General features: G+C 49.0%; 1 protein-coding gene across 1 annotated transcript; it reads left to right on the top strand.

Annotated features, from left to right (window-relative positions):
* The first annotated feature begins 3,537 nt into the window (after positions 1-3,537).
* On the top strand, positions 3,538-19,247 carry ETV4 (ETS variant transcription factor 4). Its single transcript, XM_077788327.1, has 12 exons — positions 3,538-3,582; positions 3,914-4,007; positions 4,100-4,147; positions 9,152-9,205; positions 10,441-10,537; positions 11,817-11,963; positions 12,391-12,623; positions 14,499-14,573; positions 14,670-14,738; positions 15,103-15,275; positions 17,078-17,179; positions 19,022-19,247. The coding sequence occupies exons 1-12, from the start codon at positions 3,538-3,540 to the stop codon at positions 19,226-19,228; spliced, it is 1,344 nt and encodes a 447-aa protein (XP_077644453.1). The 3' UTR covers positions 19,229-19,247.
* Positions 19,248-21,716: the final 2,469 nt, after the last annotated feature.

Here is a 21,716-nt window from a genome sequence, read left to right on the forward strand (position 1 = left end):
AGCTTTTACTACATACATAATATGGATAGCTATAGCTACTGGTAGTGTAGTACACTATTTTTGAAACAATATTGAATATTACATTAAAGCTAGCCAAAACAATTATAGAGATTGATGTTACTCACCCAGACCAACAACTCTTTCACTCGGGCTTTGAGGAGTTTGAGAGCTTGAGAGCCATCCCCACTCCAGGGAGGACTCTCCACACACATTCTAAGGAGGTGTTGGAAGAGCTCTGTCAGAAAGTGGGACTGGGCTTTTACAGGGTAAATTGTCAGCTCAGCAGGTAAATATCTGTAATGTCACCTGGGGCTTCCTTCCTCGGGTTCTTCACCAGCTCTGCCACGTTTTCACCTCCCTGGCAGGATGTTCAGCTTCCAGTTGGAACTCTCAGGCAGGTCTCAGCATTACCCAGCACCAAAAGCAGTGTGAATCCCTCCCTTCCCCATCCCCCACGGACAGGTTTGCAAATAGGGTGAAGCTGGAGTTGTTTTACCCCCACTGTTCTGGGCAGCCTGATCCAGTTCCTGACAGCCCTTTCAAGGAAGGAATTTTTCCTAATATCCAATGGAAACCTCCCCTGCACCACCTGAGGCCCTTTGCTCTTTGTCCTGTCACTGCCTGGCAGAGGAGGTGAGGCCCCAGCTCTGCAGCTCCTTCCAGGCACTGCTGGGGAGGCAGAAGCTTCCCTGAGCCTCATTTTCCCCAGCATGAGCCCAGCCCACCCTCAGCTGTTCCTTGTCAGGTTTGTGCTCTGGAGCCTCCAGTGCCTCTGCACGGTGACAGAGCAGTGAAAAGGCAACTGCAGGGATGTGAGAACCCCGGGCTTGTCCGGGGTCTCGTGTGGTGGGAAAGTCTCTCCTCCAACCTGTGCTTCCAAAGAAAGGCTCAGCAGTCTCTGTTGTTGGGTCTCAGGGCAGTTTATTGCAAGTTATCTGAAAGATTTTCTTCTCAGGCTGCTGTGGTTTGCTCCCAGCTCAGGCAGAGGCACACACACACCCTGACATCCTCTCTGACCCCGACTGCTTCTTCTCTCCCCTCACCCAGAGCTGCTGCTGTCTTTTATATGGTACATTATGTGTTACATGGTTACAGTTTTTCCCAATGCCTGTTACCTGTATTAAATGGTGTTTTTCTACTCTAAACCAACCTGTGAGTGCCAACATCACCAAGAACATGGAGGTGAGGAAGAAGAAGGAGGAAGAACAAGATCAGCCCACTTTCCTCCATCTTAGAACTTCTGACCCCCATGTACAAAGTAAAAACCCCCCTGCACATGTGCTAAAACCCCCCTGTACAATACTAAAAAAATTTCCCCTCTGTTTTGTAACTACTTTTACTATACTATCCCTTTGTGACTGCTTGTTCCACCTTCAAAGTTGGTAACTCATTCCATGGATCAAACTCAAAATCACAGCTGCTTCAACCTGCCTGCCAGAGTCTAAAATGCTTCTGACCAAGGTCTGGAACCTCTAAAAATGTATGAGAGACATTTTGAGTTCCAACACAGGGAGAGTCAAGGCTCCTCAGACATCTACATTCCTGTTCCTGCACTTGGATGGGAAATTAGAACATCACAGAGCAAACAGATCCTACAGCAGAAAATCCCAGCCTGGTCAGAGTTCAGAGCTCAGCCAGGGATGAAAATCAGCTCTCAGGAACAAAATTTCTATTATCCTTTAACTAACAGATAAGTAAGTGTCAAACTACTATTTTTGCTGTGGTATTTTTGGGCAAAAGTGCAAAACATGAGTGTGTGTTGACACTTAGACTTTGTAAGACATTTAAAGTATAAATTTTACAACAATCTTACCAGGGGAAATATTGTCCCACAGCTGTCAAATAAAACTGGACTAAGATAAAAGCCCAAATAGACTGCTAGAGATCTTATAGAGCAGAAACAAATCTGGTAAAACTGAAAATCAGATTAACTCACATGCTTCGGTGATTTTCTTAAAGCAGAATCAGTTGGAATTCCACATCTGGAATGTTTGGGGCAGAGGGAGCAGGTGTGCAGATGTGAATTTCCTGGAATGTTTGGGGCAGTGGGAGCAGGTGGGCTGATGTGAATTTTCTGGAAGTTCACACATGTGGTTCTGCTCCCATAGGTGTGTCAGGGCTGTGGGTCAGTCAGGCTCCCTGACACAGTGGCCAGTTGTAGCCTATTAGCAGAAATATCAAAATAGACATTAATTAGATAATTAAACTTCACAGACACTCCTTTCACAGCCAGCAGAGTTGTACAGCAAACTGGGAGGGGTGAGATATAGAGAAAACATTAAAAATACAAAGTTCCATTTAGCCTTATGGATAATTTCCCCTTTTCTTTTTCTCTTGAGTACTTATTTCTCTTCCAGGGAGAAAAGAATAAATACTTATTATGTCTTCCAGGACATAACATTCCATGAATTATTATCTTATTATCACCAGGTCCTGCATGTCACCAATATTTTTTGGAGGATAAAGAGGATTAATAAATGTTAAATAGCATCTTGGAATTTTAAAGGAGAAATTTGGGGGGAAATAACTGGATGCAAGCACATGGCTCAGGAGATAGCATCCGGCATCTGGAAAAGCAAATCCACTTTTTTTTAGTGTGCAAATCCCAAGATTAGATTTTTTTTTTTTTTTTTTTTTTTCATGTTGCCATCCCTTAACATTTGCACGAGTCAAACGGATTTTGACAGCCAGGATTTTAGTTATTTTCCCTACTGTTGGATGAGGGAAATTTCTTCCAACTCTTGTTGAAACTTGCTCAGAGCGGAACTGAACGAAGGTGAAGAAGGCTTGGAAATGGAAAACCTCGAAGAGGGTTTGGAAATGACCCCGAAGAGGGTTTGGAAAACCTCGAAGAGGGTTTGGAAATGACCCCGAAGAGGGTTTGAAGACGAGCGGGATGTGCTGGGGCGGGGCAGGGCTGTGCCGGCCGGGTGGGACGCTCGGACCCGCCGGGAGCCGCTCGTGAATGAACTCCGCCGGAATTTCATTTTCTTTATGAATGGGAGCCCCGCGGTGAATGAACGGCGCAGCTCTGCGATCTGATTGGTCCGCCGGGGCAGAGGCCACGCCCACTCGGCCCTGGGTGACGGCCGAGGCGGGCGCTGATTGGCGGGCGTGCCCCGACGCGGAGCTTCATTCACAAATTCGATCAAACAAAGGAGTGGGCGAGCCGGGGCCGTGAGCGCGGGGCCAATGGGCGACCGGCCCCGGGCCCACGGCGGCCTCGGGGCGCGCTCGGGGCGGCTCCGCGGGGGCCGGGGCCACCGGTGATACCGGCGCTGAGGGACGGCTCCGGACGGGACCCGACCCGAGGGGGGCTTCTGTCCCGGGGTTCGTCCCGCCCGGGGCTGCCGGGCTCGCTCCCGCCTCGCGTTCCAAGTTTCGGCAGCTGCGACGCGGTCGCCGCCGGTGCCGGGCAGCGGCAGCGATCGCGGTCCTGCCGCCGCTGCTGCGGATCTCGGCCGCCTCGCCAGGCCCGGCCGGCCCGGCCCCGGTACCCCACGGATGCCCAGGGAGCGCGGGTAGCGCCCGAGGAGGATGAAGGGGTACCTGGACCAGCAGGTGCCATTCACTTTCCCGCAGGTGAGTGGCGGCTCCGCCGGGGGGCTCCGGGCCGGCCGCGATCCTCCCACGGCCCCGCTCTGACCCGCTCCTCCCGGGGCTCCGGGCCGGTCCCGCTCCTCCCACGGCCCCGCTCTGACCCGCTCCTCCCGGAGCTCCGGGCCGGTCCCGCTCCTCCCGGGGCTCCGGGCCGGTCCCGCTCCTCCCGGGGCTCCGGGCCGGTCCCGCTCCTCCCACGGCCCCGCTCTGACCCGCTCCTCCCGGGGCTCCGGGCCGGTCCCGCTCCTCCCGGGGCTCCGGGCCGGTCCCGCTCCTCCCACGGCCCCGCTCTGACGCGCTCCTCCCGCAGCAGCCCCCGGGCCCGGCGCCGCCCGCCGGCCGAGCCGCGCTGGGCGCTGCGAGGACTCCCGGAGAACCGGACGTGCCGCCGGAGCAGGACTCGGAAGGTGAGGGGGGCCGGGGGGGCCGGGCCGGGACCGGGACCGGGGCCGGCTCCTCCCGGAGCATCCCGCGGTCAGCCCGGCCCCTCTCCCCGCAGAGCTGTTCCAGGACCTGCGGCAGCTCCAGGAGACGTGGCTGACTGAAGGTAGGCTCTGTCCCCGGTTCTGTCCCCGGCTCTGTCCCCGGGCTCTGTCCCCCCGGGCTCTGTCCCCCCGGTCTCTGTCCCCCGGTCTCTGTCCCCCGGTCTCTGTCCCCCCGGGCTCTGTCCCCCCGGGCTCTGTCCCCCCGGTCTCTGTCCCCGGCTCTGTCCCCGGTCTCTGTCCCCGGTCTCTGTCCCCCGGTCTCTGTCCCCCCCGGGCTCTGTCCCCCCCGGTCTCTGTCCTCGGGCTCTGTCCCTGGCTCTGTCCCCGGCTCTGTCCCCGGCTCTGTCCCCGGCTCTGTCCCTGGCTCTGTCCCCGGCTCTGTCCCCGGTTCTGTCCCCCCGGTTCTGTCCCCCCGGGCTCTGTCCCTGGCTCTGTCCCCGGCTCTGTCCCCCCGGGCTCTGTCCCCCCGGTCTCTGTCCCCCGGTCTCTGTCCCCCGGTCTCTGTCCCCCCGGGCTCTGTCCCCCCGGTCTCTGTCCCCGGTCTCTGTCCCCGGTCTCTGTCCCCCCCGGGCTCTGTCCCCCCCGGTCTCTGTCCTCGGGCTCTGTCCCCGGCTCTGTCCCCGGCTCTGTCCCCGGCTCTGTCCCCGGTTCTGTCCCCCCGGTTCTGTCCCCCCGGGCTCTGTCCCTGGCTCTGTCCCCGGCTCTGTCCCCCCGGGCTCTGTCCCCCCGGTTCTGTCCCCGGCTCTGTCCCCGGCTCTGTCCCCGGCTCTGTCCCCGGTTCTGTCCCCGGTTCTGTCCCCGGCTCTGTCCCCGGCTCTGTCCCCCGCTCGGTTCCGCTGTCTCGGAGTTGCTTTTGGGGTTTGTCCCGCTCCTCCGCTGTGTTTGCCGGGCTCCAAACAAAAGTGGTTTTCTCAGACTTGCCAGCCTCTGCCTTGTGTCAGCTCAGACTGAATGACACCATTGTGCCGGGCATTTGCTTCTGAATGGGACTTGGCTGCCGGCCCCGATTTCCTGGCTACAATTTTCGCTTCGGGCGATTTGTAGCTGCTTCAATTTTATGCTAATTTGTCACTTATCTTTGTAGGTTGCCAGAACGTTGATATTTTCTTAAACAACAAAGTAGTCTTTTAATTTGCGGAACAAAATGCTTCTATTATTTCTTTTTTTTTTTTTTTTCTATTTTTTTTTACTTGTGGGGACCTTGCTGGAATTTACATACTTTTCAGTTTGGTGTCTTAATTGTTTTGACTTTGAACTTCAAGGAAAACTTCGAATGCCGGGGAGTCACATTAATTCCAAGTGAAACTATTTCTAAACATGCTGATTTTGCTCCAATTCCAGTACTACAGATGGTCCGTTTTCTAGAAAATTCAAAACACATCCTCAAGTACAGACTCTTGACAAATATTGAAGTACTTATTGTATCTAGGTACATAAAAATATTTAAATATAATGATGTAAAAATATATATGGCATTTTGAGCAGGGTTATTTCCTCTTGTTTTACCACAAGTGAGGGACAATCTTGTCAAACAATTCTTTTTTTAAGCCTTCAAAAATATATTTGCCAACTAAGTAAGATTATTATTAAGGAAAAAAAAATCAGAAGTTTAATGTTCATTCCAAACTGAACTGAAATGAGGTGCTGTGAATCAGGCAGTGTTCCAGGATTGTAAGGATGCAGCAGGAATTACCTGGAGGCTGTTTCAATATGGAAACATCCATGTAACTTTTATCAGAACAGGAAAATTGGTACGAATTGCTGGTCATATAATTAACCTGAGATTGATTTCTTTTAAATCTTAAAAGAACGTGAGTTGCCAATAAGTTTGCCTCAAAACTGATTTTTGGTAGACTTTCAATTTTGGATTTTCTGATAATAGTTTGAGCTAAACCGATCAAAGAATTTCCATGGAATCTCTCACAATATATTTGCCACTAGCAGAGTTTTTGCAGGGTGAGTTTGGAAGTCACTCACAGCCCTGGAGGGACAGAGGTGCTCTGCTCCACCCAGGATTAGTAAATGATAATGCAAAGCTTACTGCATGTTTCTGGAATATAGGCGGAGATTTTTTTAATTATCATTTTTCATGGCTCATAGCATCTAACCAGAGTCCAAGTGAAATCCCTGAGATATTCAATATGAGTTTTAATAATGTATTTTATTATTTTAGTCTGTGTATCAGGGAACTGGTTTCTCCCATTGTTGCTCCCATGTCCAGACTTGTAACAACAACAAAAAAAAAAAAATAACCCTCTGAAGAAAAGTATTGCTTTTTTCTATTCACCAGGATGTCAAAATATTTTCCTGAATGGTGAAAATATTTTTTACTAATGTCCTGTATGTTAACATTTGTTCATGAGATGGAAACATCAGATAAAGAGTATCATACTAAACAATGCAGAAGAAAGAGAAAACATTAACTATGTTATTTATTATTTTCCTTTACCACATTTACTTTTATTTTAGAAGTTATTTATTTACTTACAGGTTTTGGTGTTACTTTTGAAATGAAAGAGAAACAAACCTAGGAAGGAAGCAAACTAGAAATAAGGCATCAGCCAAAAATGGTCATGAATTTAAAGCAGATATCTATCTGTATAAATGTGTTTATGTGTGTCACTATATGTATTGGTGTGATGTCTGTCATAGGTTTGTTATATTTTTAAAGTATTCTAATAGTGTCAATTAACACTTGATATCTTATTTTGAGAGTCAAAGAATTATTCTGCATATAATTATTCAAAAATAATTATATGCAGAATATAAAGGCTCTTTTTTTTTAAGGCCCTTAAAAGAAACACACGCTGAAACATCCTGGGCCTGGTTAGTAAAAATCCAGTTTTCCTCTGCAGTTTTTACCAGGATCTGCTGCACTTGGTGAACCTGGATGCTGGTAACTCTATGGAATTAACTTCAAGCCAAATAATTTATAGAAGTGCATCAGCATTCAGAGAAACAAACAAAAAACCCAGATTTCTTTGGAGAAAAGTGGCACAGGCAGGTGCTGTGAAGGAGCACATTCACATCTCCAGGTGTCCTCGGGCAGAAAATTGAAGTTCCAGAGCTCCAGCTCTGGGAAGCTGTGGGGAAATGCTGGGGTCAGGCTTGCAAGAGCAGAGCTGGGTTTAGATCTCTCATTAATTATCCCACTGCTTCCAAGAGCCACTGTGGCTTTGGGGAGAACAGGAAAATATCTGTGCAACCTTGTGGGGTAGGTAGTGAATGTAAAAATTCACAGAATTCACAGAATCCCCAGGGTGGAAGGGACCTTAAAGATCGAGTCCAACCCTGCCCCAACTCCTCAACCAGACCCTGGCACCCAGTGCCAGCTCCAGCCTTGGTTAAACACCTCCAGGGTGGTGACTCCATCACCTCTCCAGTCCCTGCGTATTTCCAAAATTCCCCCAAATTCACAGAATTTACAGGTTGGAAGAGACCTTCAAGGTCATCAAGTCCAAGCCAGGTCCAACTCCTCAACCAAGCCCTGGCACCCAGCCTTAGTTAAACACCTCCAGGGTGGTGACTCCACCACCTCTCCAGTCCCTGGGACTTCCAAAAATTCCCCCAAATTCACAGAATTTACAGGTTAGAAGAGACCTTCAGGATCATCGAGTCCAAGCCAGGCCCAACTCCTCAACCAAACCCTGGCACCTCCAGCCCTGGTTAAACCCCTCCAGGGCCGTGCCCACCTCCCTGGCAGAACATTCCAGTGCCCAGTCCCTCCTGCTGTGAAGGATTCCTTCCTGAATCCAGCCCAAACGCCCCCTGGCACAGCTGGAGGCTGTGTCCTCTTGTCCTGGTGGCCACTCCAGAGGAAATGACCTCGTGGAGATGTTGTGAGTACAAAGGACAGAACAGAATTCCCAGGTTGGAAGAGACCTTCAGGATCATCGAGTCCAAGCCAGCCCCAACACCTGAACCAAGCCCTGGCACCCAGTGCCACCTCCAGCCTTGTTAAACACCTCCAGGGGTGCTGACTCCACCACCTCCCCGGGCATTCCAGAACTTTATCACCTTTCTGGAAAAAACTTTTTCCTGACATCCAACCTAAATTTCCCTTGGGGCAGGGTGAGACTGAAATTGAAACTGTCTTCTGGAATTGTCTCTTCAGGTTCTCCTAGCACAGCCTGGAGCTGTGTGCAGACATCACTGCCCAGCAGGGAGGGTGGAGGTTCCAGCCCAGCCCTGCCCCTCATTTCACATCTCTTCTGTGGCTTTCAGCATTTTATTCTCTTGTCACATCACCAGCGATGCCATGGAGAGCCTCAAGGCTGTGCGCTGAGAAGTCCAATTCTGCTCATGCAATGTGATCCCCTGAATTTCTTCTATTTCCACGTTTCTTTTCAAAGATAATTCAGAGAATGAATTTTCTAGGTTTTTTTTCCCTCTGTTCCCCATGTGGTTTTTTTTTTTTTTGTTGTTTGTTTTGGGTTTTTGTTTTGTTTGGGGTTTTTTTTGCTTACATTTCCACTTTGTCACACAGGTTATTTGAAGGAACAGCAATTGCAGAGTGAAGGGTTTGGCCAGTTCCATTCTGATTCACCACCCGTTAGTCCAGTGTTACTCCCTGAAGTTTATTTTTGGCATGTCCAGTCTAGTTTAGTTTCAACTGACTGAGATTAGTGGGCTTCCATCCTTTATGTCCCTTAATTTTGACTACATCACCTCTGGTTTAGAGCAGAGAGAATGCAATCACAATCTGTTGTCCACTCTGCAATAACAAAAGCTGGAGGTTTGTCTGTTAGCAGCAGCATTTCTTTCAGCAGCAGTGACAGACTTTATGAAATGACAACAATCTGCTGCAAGCTCTCCCTTCCCTGCAGTAAAAGGGATGTAAAAGTAATTGTTAGAAGTTATAAAACATGGGTAAGTTTTCTCCCAGGACTCACATGTATTCATTAATCCCAAAGGGAAACTGCCCTTAGTCACTAAAACCATCCCAGCAGAAAGCTCAGATCTTTCCTGCAGAGATTTATTTCTGCCTCAGTGCTAATTATGCTGTACAAAGTGCCAAAACTAACTCCTCCCTGCCTCCTTTTCTCCCTCTCTCTCTCTCCTGACAGCTCAGGTTCCAGACAATGATGAGCAATTTGTGCCTGACTTCCATTCAGAAAACTGTAAGTACCATGGGGATGCTCACACCTCCTGGGGGAAAGACAAATCCAAATTCTGCTGCCTTTTCCCTGCCCCAGGCAGTTTCCCCCACTAAACTGGAATTAAACACTTGCACTGGCTGCTCTTGTTTCCCTCCTCTCTCAGAGCTTGCTCTCTGAGCCATATATCTGATTTCTTTCTCTTTTTGACCTAGAACTGAGGAGAGGGACGGGCCCAGTTTCACTCGGAGTGAATCAATGAGTCAGGTGTAATGTGAGAGTCTGTTCCAGCTATTGGGGGCTGGAAAGAATTGGCTGCTCCCAACACATCCAGCTTCTTGACAACCCCATGGAGTTCAGTGTACTGGAGGGAAAAAAATGTTTTCCCCCCTGAGACTCAGCTGACCCATCAGCATTTTTAGATGGGCTGTGTCAGGAAAATTAATCCACAAATATCAGAGGTTTATGTCTAAAAAGGAGACAGAGGAGTCCTTTTACTTTATTCCAATAAAGGGAGAGGCCATGGGCCGTTCCCCTGGGGTCTCTCCAATTTTTTGGAGGACACAGCCTCCTCTTTTCTCCTAATTTTCCTTCTCTCTTTCCCCATTGCCTGATGTACTTGAGAGGTTCAGACTTCCCAATACACCTGATACCAGAGATTTCCCTCTAATGTATAACCCTCCCTTTTTAATTTTCAATTCTTAAGGAATTTAGGGTTTTTCCCCATTGTTTCTTTCATCTTTCAATGTCTAATTTCATTTATCAACAAACCGAAAGCTTGCTTGAAGAAGCAAATATCTTTTTCCATTCATCAATCAGTAGCATCCTTCCCATTTTTCCTTTAATGATAACAGCATGGAATTAGCTTCAAGCCAAATAATTTATAGAAGTGCATCAGCATTCAGAGAAACAGACAAAAAAAATTTTCATAAACACCCACATCCTACTTCCTGGTGCTGTAAACTGCAGCCCACACTTGTTATTCATGAAATTCTGTCTGCATCAGGCTCTTGCCATGATCAGTGCACTGAAAATGGAAAGAAACCTTTTTGTCTTGGTTTGTTTTTTTGGGTTTTATTTCCCTGGGCTGTCCCTATGTTCTGGATGAGCAGAGTGGTTTTGGGATCCTCCAGTCCCACTCTCAGGGGTGCTGGACTGTTGGCACAGCAGAGACTCAGCAAAGGGACCCCTGCATTTGGAAATGCCTGACAATCACAGCTCCCCATCAATTCAGTTGGATCTTTCCTTTCTCTCCTCAGTGGCTTTTCACAGCCCTCCTGCCAAGATCAAGGAGGAGCCCCAGAGCCCCTCGGAGCTGTCCTGCAGCCACAGCAGCCAGCAGTGCCTTTATGCCAGGTACGGCCCCAGGAGGGCAGGAGCTGCTCTGAACCCCAGGGCTCTGCAATCCCTGGCACTGGAGGGGTGCCAGCAGTGCCAGCAGTGCCAGCACTGCCCAGCAGTGCCCAGCAGCTCTGCCCACTGCCCACGGGGCAGCTCAGGCCTGTGAACATCAGCTCTGCCTTTGCCTCCATTTATTCTCCCTTTTTATTCTCCCTGTTTATTCTCCCTGGCCCTCAGCCATCCTCACGCTCAGCAATGTTGATATCTACCACATGCCCGTGCCCACTGTTTTCCAAAATCTGTCCCACTGCCCTTGCCTGAGCTGTGGCTCCTCCACTGTTGCTGTCAGTGAGCAGGGAGGCAGCAAAGGTTTGAGCTGGGGGCTTCTGGCCCAGGGGGCTGCACAGGGGCACAGCACGTTGGATATTTTCCAGATTTGGAAAGCCAGGTGTCTGCTAAGGAAGGCAGGAACCTCCCTTAAAATGGACAGTGTAGAACTCCTCCCTCCAAATTAATATAATTTTCAAATTAAGGGTCTCTCAGCAAAGATATATGAATAGGAATAACAGTTTTTTATTAGAAAAGTTAAAAATATAAATGCAATAGTACAAAAAAAAAAAAAGAAAAAAAGAAAATAAACCAGTGCCAGAGTCAGAGCAGCCCTGTCCCCTGTGGGTCAGGGAGGTGGCTCAGCCCCATCCCAGGGGGGCTCAGCCCTCCTGCAGTGCCAGCTGTGCTTCTGCTGGAGCAGGATCCTGCACAAGGGGGGAGTTTTCCTTGGAGCTCCAGGGCTGGGGGAGATGGGCCTGGGCTCCTCTGGGAATGCAGGGGGAAGAAAGCTGCTCCTCTGGGAATGCAGGGGGAAGGAAGCTGCTCCTCTGGGAATGCAGGGGGAGGAAAGCTGCTCCTCTGGGAATGCAGGGGGCAAAGGCTGCTGTGCTGTTCCCAGGTCAGAGTGGATCCAGGTAGGAATGCTTGGCTCCTCTCCTGGTCAGAACATCTCCCCATGGATGATGGAATTTTCTCAGCCATGCAGGGACACTCAGTGGCCATGAAGAGAAGATAATTAATAATTAATGGCCCATTAACAGCAGAGATCTGGAGGGAGGATTGGGTGTGGGAGAGATAAAGCAAACTGCCCAGTAACAGAGGACACCTGCCCCAGCTCTGACAGATGGTGATAGAGCACACACCCCCAGCCACATCTTGTAGCCCAGGACTGAGATGTTCCAGGTGCTGCCACGAGTCCCTCTTGGAGAACTGAAATGCTGCAATATCTCTTTGGCTGTTCCAGTGCCTATGACCAGCTCAGAGAGTCCCCCAGCCCCGGAGTCCTGACCCAGCCACCACTGCAGCAGTTCCCCAGACAGGACAGGAGGTTCCTGAGCCCTGCAGGGCCACCCCGCTCCACATCCAGCTGTGGATTCCTCAGTGAGAACAGGTGAGTTGGAGGAGGAGGAGGAGGCAGCCACTGGCAAGGATTTCCCTCCTTGGTGGTGGAAGGAGGAAGGGCTGCAGCATCCAGGTGAAGGGCACAGGATCCCCTCCTGTGGCTCCCACCTCTGCTGCCTGGCTGTGAGGTCCATGCCCTTCACCCTGCCAGCTCCTGGGAGGGCTGGGCTGTGGGGCAGCTTCCCCTGGCACCATCCTCCCCTGGGGTGTCACCCTCCTTGTGCCAGCCACCGTGGACCCCTGCAGCTGCACAAGGGGCTGAGGAGGTGCCTGTCCCTCCTGAAACCAGAGGGCCCAGACAGCAGAAACCAGGGCTGAGACCAGAGGGTTCTCCACAGGCTCAGGGGAATCACCCTTTGTTTCTGGGGCTGCAAATTCTCAGGGAAGCAGCTGTCTCACACCCTCTCCCTTCTTAGCTCTGCCTATCAGCCACCTCTGGAGATGTGCCATTCCTTCCCACCCTCCCAGGAAGACTCCATTGCCTACCAGTGCCAGCTGCCCAAGCCCTGCCTCCAGTACCCCCAGCAGGGCTTCAAACAGGAGCAGCACGACCCCCAGTACGAGCAAGCAAAGCAGGCAGGCAGCAGGCAGCAGCTCCCAGCAGCTGGGCTGGTCAAGCAGGAGCAGCTGGATTACCTGTACGAGCCAGGTAGGCAGAACTGCCCCTTCCTGACTGCATGAACACCATCAGTGGGGTCAGCAGCTCCTTGGGGAGCATCCAGCTGGATGCAGTGCTGCTCTCTGAGCTCTGCAGCAGCACTGCTCACTGTCAGCAGCACGTGCTGCCTGGGTACCTGGCAGCTAAAACAGTTCTGTCTGTTCACTGCCTCCAAAATAAGGCTGGGACACTCACCATGCTCTGGTGTCAGATTGTATTCCAAACTGAAAAAGACTTTCTGGGACAGAGCTGAAAGCTTTAGCAAGATAGGAGGCAGAAGGGGATGTTCAATCCATGCAAACGAGATAAAAGCATCCCCACCCCAAGGGAGTCAGTAGCCAATAATGAGAATCTCAAAATTCGTGATTAGCCCACACACAACATCAGAAATGAGGAAAAGGCTGTTTCCAGTCTCACAGGGAGTTTTTGTTTTCAGGGGTAATCGTGAGCTGGAAGGTTGTAGGAAGTAAGTGAGGTCAGCTTTGAAGAAATCATACCAAAAAGAGCAGCAGAAAGGAAGGAATCAAATATGCTGGAGCTTGGACAGAAAAACTGTCCTGGATCCTTGCAGCAGAAGCCCCTCTGAGCACAGAGCAAAGGGGCTCTGGGTGGGCTCAGCTCAGTGCCAGGGTGCTGCTTGTTATCCTCTGAAGACCTGCTACTTCCCATGGAAACAAGGCTCAGAGAACAGAGATGTCAGGGGATGACAAGAGAAAAACGTTAGTGGTGCCAAAAATAGCTCTTTAGATGCCAGATATCTCCACCAGGTGATCCTCTTATTTTTCCATAAGGGATAAATCTTATTTTTCTGGAAAATCTCTCCAAAGACTCACTACCCTGAGATCACAGTACCCTCTTTCCAGAGGGAGTGATACTTCTGGTTTCCTGGTATTTCAAAGGACATCTTGAATTTTTTCCTTTAGCAGAAATAAACACAAGAATAAAAAGCTCCTATGAGGGTATCACTGTGGTGATATTGGAATTACAATTTCACTGGGTCCTTCTGTTCAGAAAATGTGCAAGCCCAGAAGCTGGGAATGTGCTTTTTGTGAGAGTAGTTTATGGCTGTAATAACACCCAGTCTGTCAGCTGAGAGTTCTCTTCCCTGAGCATCAGCAAAATATCTGCTGGCAGCAATGGCCAGGCACAGGTGTGAGAGGGAAGTGTAACATAAACCTTTGCAAAGCTCCCAGTTACAGCTTCTGTTTCAGCTCTGTACAGTAAATAAATTTGATTCAGAAAACACAAGGTACAGAAGACACAAATTGCAGTGCACAGACAGCACTATACACAGAGAATCAGGAAAAGACTTCCTGCTTGTTTTTAAAAAAGCCTGATTTTTCTTTTATATTTTCTAAACTGTTTATGGGAATGCTCCCCCATGATGTGAAAAAGCCAGGGAGACTTGAGACATCTGAAATGACATTTGTGAGACTCTGCAGAAACATTCAGATGCTACTGCTCTCCAGTCACCATCATCATCACAGTACCCCTGGGAAAATGCAAAGCCTTCTTAGCTGGGAAAGCAGCAGCAAAGTGTGTAGTTATCTTAAACTAAGGTGAGAGAGGGGTTCCAGTTTAGCCTACTGTCCATGGTTTTGTATACAAGTGAGGTAGAGGTGACTGGCTGCTTCTCCTGGCTATCTGAAGGATGGTGTGTGATGGTGCCACAGCAACTGACTGCTCTAATTCATGACGGGAAGGATAATGCCAATGAAGCTGTGGTTAGCAGTCTGACAGTCACCTTTAGGAGGGCTCTAAGAGGACCTTGGTTAGACAGCTGCACTCACCTATCCACCTTTACAGAGCAAGATAATTCTGCCACCTGTGCTTTTCAAAAAAATGAGTTTGTTAATTGTTCTGTAGATGTTCCTGACTGTCCTTCCATGTACATAAATGCTGAGAGTTTTCCAAGCCATTCAAATACAGAAGATCCATTAGGTAAGAGATGCAGGGACTGTCTTCTCCTCCCTGTACAGAACCACCCTCTGCTGCTACCCTGGCTGCTCTGACTGCTGATGTTCCTTTCTCTTTCAGGCTGCAGCTATGACAAACAGATGAGGTCCTTTATGGATGATGTCTGTGTTGTTCCAGAAAAATTTGAAGGTTGGAGAAAGTATGGCTTGGAGTTTTGGTGTAAGACAGGGTTATTCATCACCTTAGCCAGCCCCTTGACTAGCGCCTACATAGTTCATTACTGTGCTCTTGCTGTGTGTTGGTACCCAGCTTTTTGGTATCCCAATTTTTTGAGTTTCTTAGCAGCAACCAGGCCTAGCATAAGTAGCTCAGTTGTGACTTATACCAGAGCTGCTCTCGGAAGAGCTGCTTGTCAATTTGGCACTGTTGTATGTGAACTTAAAAATTCCAGGTAAACATTTTGAAACTGTAAAATGTGCTGCTTTTTTTCTTTTTTTTCCCCCGGTTGTTTTAGCACTGTTCTCCTTGGAGATGTCTTGTTTGTTCTTCTCAGCAGGAGACATCAAGCAGGAAGGTGGAGGGTACCGGGAAGGACCCCCCTACCAGAGACGGGGCTCGCTCCAGCTCTGGCAGTTCCTCGTGGCTCTCCTGGACAACCCCACCAACTCCCACTTCATTGCCTGGACTGGCAGAGGAATGGAGTTCAAGCTCATTGAGCCAGAGGAGGTGAAACCATTGAGGTTCTCTACAGGCTCAGGGAAATCACCTGTTGTTTCTGGGGCTGCAAACTCTCAAGTGGCTTTTCCTCTGCCCTCTGAAGCTTTTGCTTGCCAGTGGTACTCACTAGACCCTGCAGCAAGTCAAGGATTTTAAAAGAGGTCAAAACACTTGAGTGACACAAATATCAGGTTTAAGAAAGGCTGCTTGTGTGTAAGATTAGAACCTCAGCTATGCAGTGTGTCAAATTATCCACAGCCTTCATTTCCCTGGGTACTTCACTCTCAAGATTGCAGTGACCTGTGCTGTCTTGTCATGCTCCATACTTGACACTGAGGTTTGGAGTTTCAAACCCTACTGATTGCAGAAGTTTTCATAAGATATGCCCTAATCTATCTTTATTTCAAAATTACTTTCACTGAAGTGTAATTTCAAATGCTGCCATGTTCCAAAAAATCCAGTGATACTGGATTTTTTGGTATCTGGGAGAAGTATCCATAATATCTGTTCATATCTTGTTCTAATTAGAGCTGCATTTAGCACTGGTCTTGCTACATACCAAAATTTATGGGCATTTTCAGTGCAGATGAGTTGTCTTGACAGATTGACATTGGCTTACAACAGACTTCTGAGTCTTATGGATAAAGCTGAAAATTGTCTGGGAGTGGAAAGGCACAGGTCTCTTCCAGTGTGCTCCCTCATGCTTGGTCTCCTGATAAACATGGAACCCTTGAAAACTAAGTGTAACATAGGAAAAAGCAGCCCTGTAGCATCCTCAAGCTTTCAGAGTACTGGAGAGTGAGGAGCAGTGGTGACACCAAATGAGCTCTGTAGTGGGAAGAATTTCTCCATGATACAGAATGCTTGAGTTCTAGTCATGCTTCAAAGCTGCTCAATTATTGATGAGTCTATTATGGAAATGTTTGTATGTGTCATGGTACCATCAGTGAAAAGAGAACCAGCTGGATGATGTTCTTTTCTCTTGGGCTGGAGTCTTGGTTTGACAAGACAGGTGCCTTCCTTGAAATTGAAAGTGTAAATCCCCTCCCTCTGAATTATTATAATTTTTAAATTAAAAGGTCTCAGGCAAAGATATGGGAATAGGAATAACAGTTTTTTAATAGGAAAATTTAAAATATAAATGCAATAGTACAAAAAAAAAAAAAAAAAAAAAGAAAACAAACCACTGCCAGAGTCAGAGCAGCCCTGTCCCCTGTGGGTCAAGGTGGTGGCTCAGCCCCATCCCAGGGGGGCTCAGCCCTCCTGCAGTGCCAGCTGTGCTTCTGCTGGAGCAGGATCCTGCACAAAGGGGGAGTTTTCCTCTGGAGCTCCAGGGCTGGGGGAGATGGGCCTGGGCTCCTCTGGGAATGCAGGGGGAAGGAAGCTGCTCCTCTGGGAATGCAGGGGGAAGAAAGCTGCTCCTCTGGGAATGCAGTGGGAAAGAAGCTGCTCCTCTGGGAATGCAGGGGGCAAAGGCTGCTGGGTGTTCCAAAGGCAGATTGTATCCAAGTAGGAATGCTTGGCTCTTCCACCTGGGCATAGCATATCCCCATGGGATGATGGAATTTTCTCAGCCATGCAGGGACACTCAGTGGCCATGAAGAGAAGATAATTAATAATTAATGGCTTATTAACAGCAGAGATCTCCTGGAGGGAGGATTGGCTGTGGGAGAGATAAAGCAAACTGCCCAATAACAGAGGATACCTGCCCCAGCTCTGACAGATGGTGATAGAGCACACACCCCCAGTTAAATCTTTCATCCTAAGTCAGCTGGGCTCACTGGCACTGCCTCTTGGTGCTGTGCTTGCAGGTGGCCAGGCTCTGGGGCATCCAGAAGAACCGTCCAGCCATGAACTACGACAAGCTGAGCCGCTCACTGCGCTACTATTACGAGAAAGGGATCATGCAGAAGGTCAGTCTGCAAAGTAGGAGAAAACTTTATGCTTGTGATGCTCCTCTCGTTTGAGACAAGTCCTGGACAGAATGTCCTTGAGCTAGCTGTGGGAAATGGTAAATGTAAGAGGATTTTTAGAAAGCTGGGGAAACAGGCCTTAGAAACAGAAAGAACAGAATACTTAGAGCTAGCTGCAACTGCAAAGTCAGTAAATAGAAGAAGAATATGAAAAATAATATGCTATATCATATTACAGTGTATAGCAAGCAAGGACATGAAACAATAGCTTGAGTTTTAGGCTAGACCTTAAGCCTGCAGGAAAATATGCTTAGCAAGAGAGGAGGAGGTTTTAAGCTTAATAGTGGAGTATTGTGTATTTGTTAATAGAAAGCAAACAGCAAGAATTTTGTGAAGGAGGTGAATATGTGCTTTTAGTGATTGGCTAGAACAATTGTCTGTGAGCTTTAGCAACATGCTCTTGGCTAGAAAGTTCTTTAAATGTTATGTAACAAAGACATCTTTGGCTGCTGGTAGCTGTACATGAGCTTTTGCCATCTTGCCATTGTCTCAGCCATGTAATGAGGCTGATGCTGCAATAAAGCTCAGGGAATATCCCCCAGCAGTCTTGTCCTGTTAGTGAAAACAAACTCCAAACAAACTAGCCAGGCATCCCAGGCTTGCTTTCCCCAAAACTTCTCTTTGCTGTAGTTCAGTGGAGAAGCTGTGAAGGAGCTGAATTTAGGCAAAGCATGAGAAATAAAACAAATGGGGGGTGGGGGGGAGGAATTAGGGTTTCTTTCTTTTTTCTGTGTATTTCTGCAGTCAGGAGAGTTGGAATTTATGCAGCTTCAAGGAGATAGAATCAGTCCTTCCTCTGGTGAGGGAAAGGCTGCCTGGAACTTGGTCCTGTGTGGTGGGGATGGTCTGTGGCACACCCAGGGCCCTGGAGAGATAATTGGGAGCGGAACTGTCTCAGTACAGACTGCTCAGGGTCTGCTGCTGCTGTTGTTACCTGGACAGAGAGTGTCAGCTGGCAGCATCTCAGCTCCCAGGAGCTGTTCCAAGGGAGGTCGGAGCAGCAGAGAAGCAAGGGGACAGCACAGGGAAAAATGTACAGCTCTGACACATCTGTCTTGGTTTGAAAAGACAGGAGTCTGTGAAGGAAGGCAAAAGCCTCCTGTGAAATGGAAAAGGTAAACCCCCTCCCCCTGAATTACCACAATTTTAAAATTAAAAGGCTCTCAGGCAAAGATATGGGAATGGGAATAACAGTTCTTTACTAGGAGAAAAACTAAATTTAAAAAAAATTGTAATTAGTACAAACAAAACTAGTGATAGAGTCAGGGTGTTGGTAATAGCCCAGTTAAATGGTGGCTGCTCCTCCTGGAGGGGCAGATGGAATGCTGCTGGAGTGGGGATCTGGAGAAGGGTGGAGTTTTCTCTGAAGGTCTGGTGATGGAGTAGTTGGGCCTGGTCTTCCTCTGGGAATCCAGCGGGGAAGAAGTTGCTCCTCTGATAATCCAGCTAAGAGGCTGTTCTGATGCCCTAAAAAATGCTGATTTTATGCAGGTAGGGATGCTTGGCTCCTCCCTCTGGGTGGAGCATCTCACAATGGGATGATGTCACTTTACCAGTCATGCAGTGAGTCATTAATGGCCCATTAACAGAAGATATCTCCCCGGAGGGAGACATTGTTCTTGGAAGAGATAAGAAAACTGCCCCACCTCCAAGAGATGGCAAATAGAATACATGCTGATCTTACAAGCCAGGACATCTCAGGGCAGGCAGATGTCTTTGCAAGCCTTCCCTGGTGCTGCCCCTGGGCCAGCAGCACTCAGCTGGCTGATCTCACCCCTGCAGGTGGCCGGGGAGCGCTACGTGTACAAGTTTGTGTGTGAGCCCCAGGCCCTGTTCTCCATGGCCCTCCCCGAGCAGCGGCCGGCGCTGAAGGCGGAGCTCAGCGAGGAGGACACAGTGCCCCTGTCCCACCTGGGGGACAATGGCTCCTACCTGCCAGAGCTTGGCAGCTTCCCTCCACAGCTCTACAGCAAAGGCTACACCTACTAGCACTGCTGGGAGCACTGGGAGATGGCTGGTTGGTGTTCTGCTGGTGGCAGCATCTGTTCGGGCCGGCACCGAGCTCTGCATCCCCGCTTTGGGCAGCACGAGTGGAAAATCACCTGACAGCAGACAGGGCTCCTGTGTGCTTGTGATAAAACTCTCACTGTGTCAGGATGGAGCTCGTTCTCAGCTGTGCAGACATCTCAGCAGCAGATCAGGTGATTGGTGCCTCTAGAGGTACCAAACCTGTCGCTATCCCCTCATTGCAGAGGGAGGGGATGCTGTCCCACCAGGGCTTTTTTCATTAAGAAAAATGAGAAAAATTATGAGAATGCTACAATGCTGCTGCTGACTCCGTTCCTCCTGTACATGTCCAGAAGCTGTGCATGACCTGCTTTCGGCTCTGACCAGAGGAACTCGCTCTGAAAGGCCACTCAAGCCTTCTTCCCAGGATGGCTGCAGGACAGTGGTCACAGATCTTGTGCCTTCCTTGAGGAATACTCATTGTCTTGTGCATGCTCCTGCCTTATCACCTCCTTGCTCATGCCAGGAGTTCCTGGGATCCAGGCGCTCTGAGCAGGATACATGGCCCAAAGGCGTTTAGGGGAACCACAGAGGAGCTTGGGCTGGGGCACAGGTCAAACCACTGCCTCGTTCAGGTAGAGGGATTGTGGGAAGCAGCAAGGCCTGAGACACAGCTCAGTGCAGTGGTGTGGCTTTGCCAAGCTGAAAATCTTCCTCAACAAACAGTCTCAGGATATTTGAAGAGCTGCCAGGCTCTTGAGTGTGCCCATCCTGGGCTTGGCTAGAGAATTGTTTGAGGCAAGAAGTGTGACTAAATTTAATCACACCTGGTGAAGGTGTGATTTAAAAATGTACAAAGTAATCTAATCTATTAATATAGGAATTCAGACTTAAACTCCACAGATATTTGCATGTTTGAGGGGAATTCAGATGTGTTGAAAAGGCAGCTCTATCTGCAGTCCAATGCAACACCTGCAACTTAAGTAAACTGGCAGGTTTTCCACAACAGTAAATGTTTATAATGGGTACCACATCCTTATTAAGAGGTGTTTAATTTTTTAATTAGCAGCTCTACCGTGCTCCCAGTTAGACAAGGAGCAGTACAGTGTACCCATACAGAAAAAGTCTGTTTCCATTGCTTTAGATTGATGTTTCAGCTGCTGAATACAGAGCATTGCCAATCCTGCCAGCATGATAGCCTGTAGAAAAAAATCCTGTATATTGACTGAAAGCCTGATTTCCCCTGATGACTGTCCCCTGCATGGCTAATGCCAACCCTCCCAGCCTCTTCCCTGAGTGCAAGAGCCATGGAAGGCAGCGTTCCCTGCCTGAGGAGAGGCCAGGCACTCAGAGCAGATTGCTCTGCTGATGCCTTTGCAGGCCCTGTGCAGACTTGGTGCTCTGACAGTTCCTGACCCTCCTGCCTTGCCCTGCACCTCCCTGGCCAGCACAGCTCCTGTGGGGTCCCAGAAGGGTGAAGGGGAACCCTTACTCTGGTATAAGCTGCCTTTACTATCTATGAGTGTAAAAATACTATCATTAATAAATTGGCCTGGCTTTGGCCAGTGCAAGCTCACCGAGTGCTCCTCCTTTACCTGCTGACCTTGCTTTGCACCTCCCCTTGGCACCAGCTCACAGCTTTGATACTTCCACCTGGACTCCCAAGGACTTGACATTTATCCTTTGGGCCACCCCTCTGCCCTTCCTTCCAGAACAGGAATTCAGGGAGTGAGTTCACACATTTTAGTGCAATTTCATTCAGGTTTCTCAAGTCAGGGCAACAGATGAACAGCCACAGAGCAGCTCCAGCAATCAGAAGGTAAGGTTCCCCTCCTTGAGGAGCAGTGACCTCCAAAGCTCAGAGATTCATGATCACCAGATCAGAGAGTTGGAAGTCAATAAATACACTGACATTTCCAGTTCAGCTGGAGTGAGAGGCAGCTGGGATGGAAGTTATAGGCAAGAGTCCAAAAGTTTTTCTGCTGCTCCTGAAAATGAGCAGGAGCTTCCAGGAGGGAGATAAACAGCTCACATAAAACTCCATAAAACACTCCATAAGAAGCTTCCATAAGTCAGAGACTAAGGAAGAACTTGTGCCTATTCCTAAGCACCCATCTACCTGCCTTTTAAATCCCCTCCAGGGTGGTGACTCCACCACCACCTTGGGCTGCCTGTGCCAATGACTGACAACCCTTTCAACGAAGAATTTTTCCTAATACCCAGTCAAAACCTCCTCTGGCACTACTTGAGGCCATTTTTTTGGCTTATCTCTGGTTGCCTGGGAGATGAGGCCAACACCCACCTGGCTCTAACCTCATGTCAGGGAGTTGTAGAGAGTGAGATGGTCCCTCCTGAGCCCCTCAACTGCTCCTCATCAGACCTGTGCTCCAGACCCTTCTGAGAGAGATTAAAATAGTTAATGGCTCAAACTGTTAAAATCACCCAAGGGCTTTGCCCATTGTAGCCAAGA

The sequence above is a fragment of the Lonchura striata genome, chromosome 25, assembly GCF_046129695.1.
Source record: "Lonchura striata isolate bLonStr1 chromosome 25, bLonStr1.mat, whole genome shotgun sequence".
Lineage (NCBI taxonomy): Eukaryota > Metazoa > Chordata > Aves > Passeriformes > Estrildidae > Lonchura > Lonchura striata.

Excerpts from the sequence above, each read along its gene's own strand:
- ETV4 (XM_077788327.1), top strand. The coding sequence starts at position 3,538 with ATGAAGGGGTACCTGGACCAGCAGGTGCCATTCACTTTCCCGCAG. Across the intron at positions 14,739-15,102 it reads TGTTCCAGAAAAATTTGAAG|CAGGAGACATCAAGCAGGAA; the intron begins GTTGGAGAAAGT and ends TGTTCTTCTCAG. Across the intron at positions 17,180-19,021 it reads AGAAAGGGATCATGCAGAAG|GTGGCCGGGGAGCGCTACGT; the intron begins GTCAGTCTGCAA and ends TCACCCCTGCAG.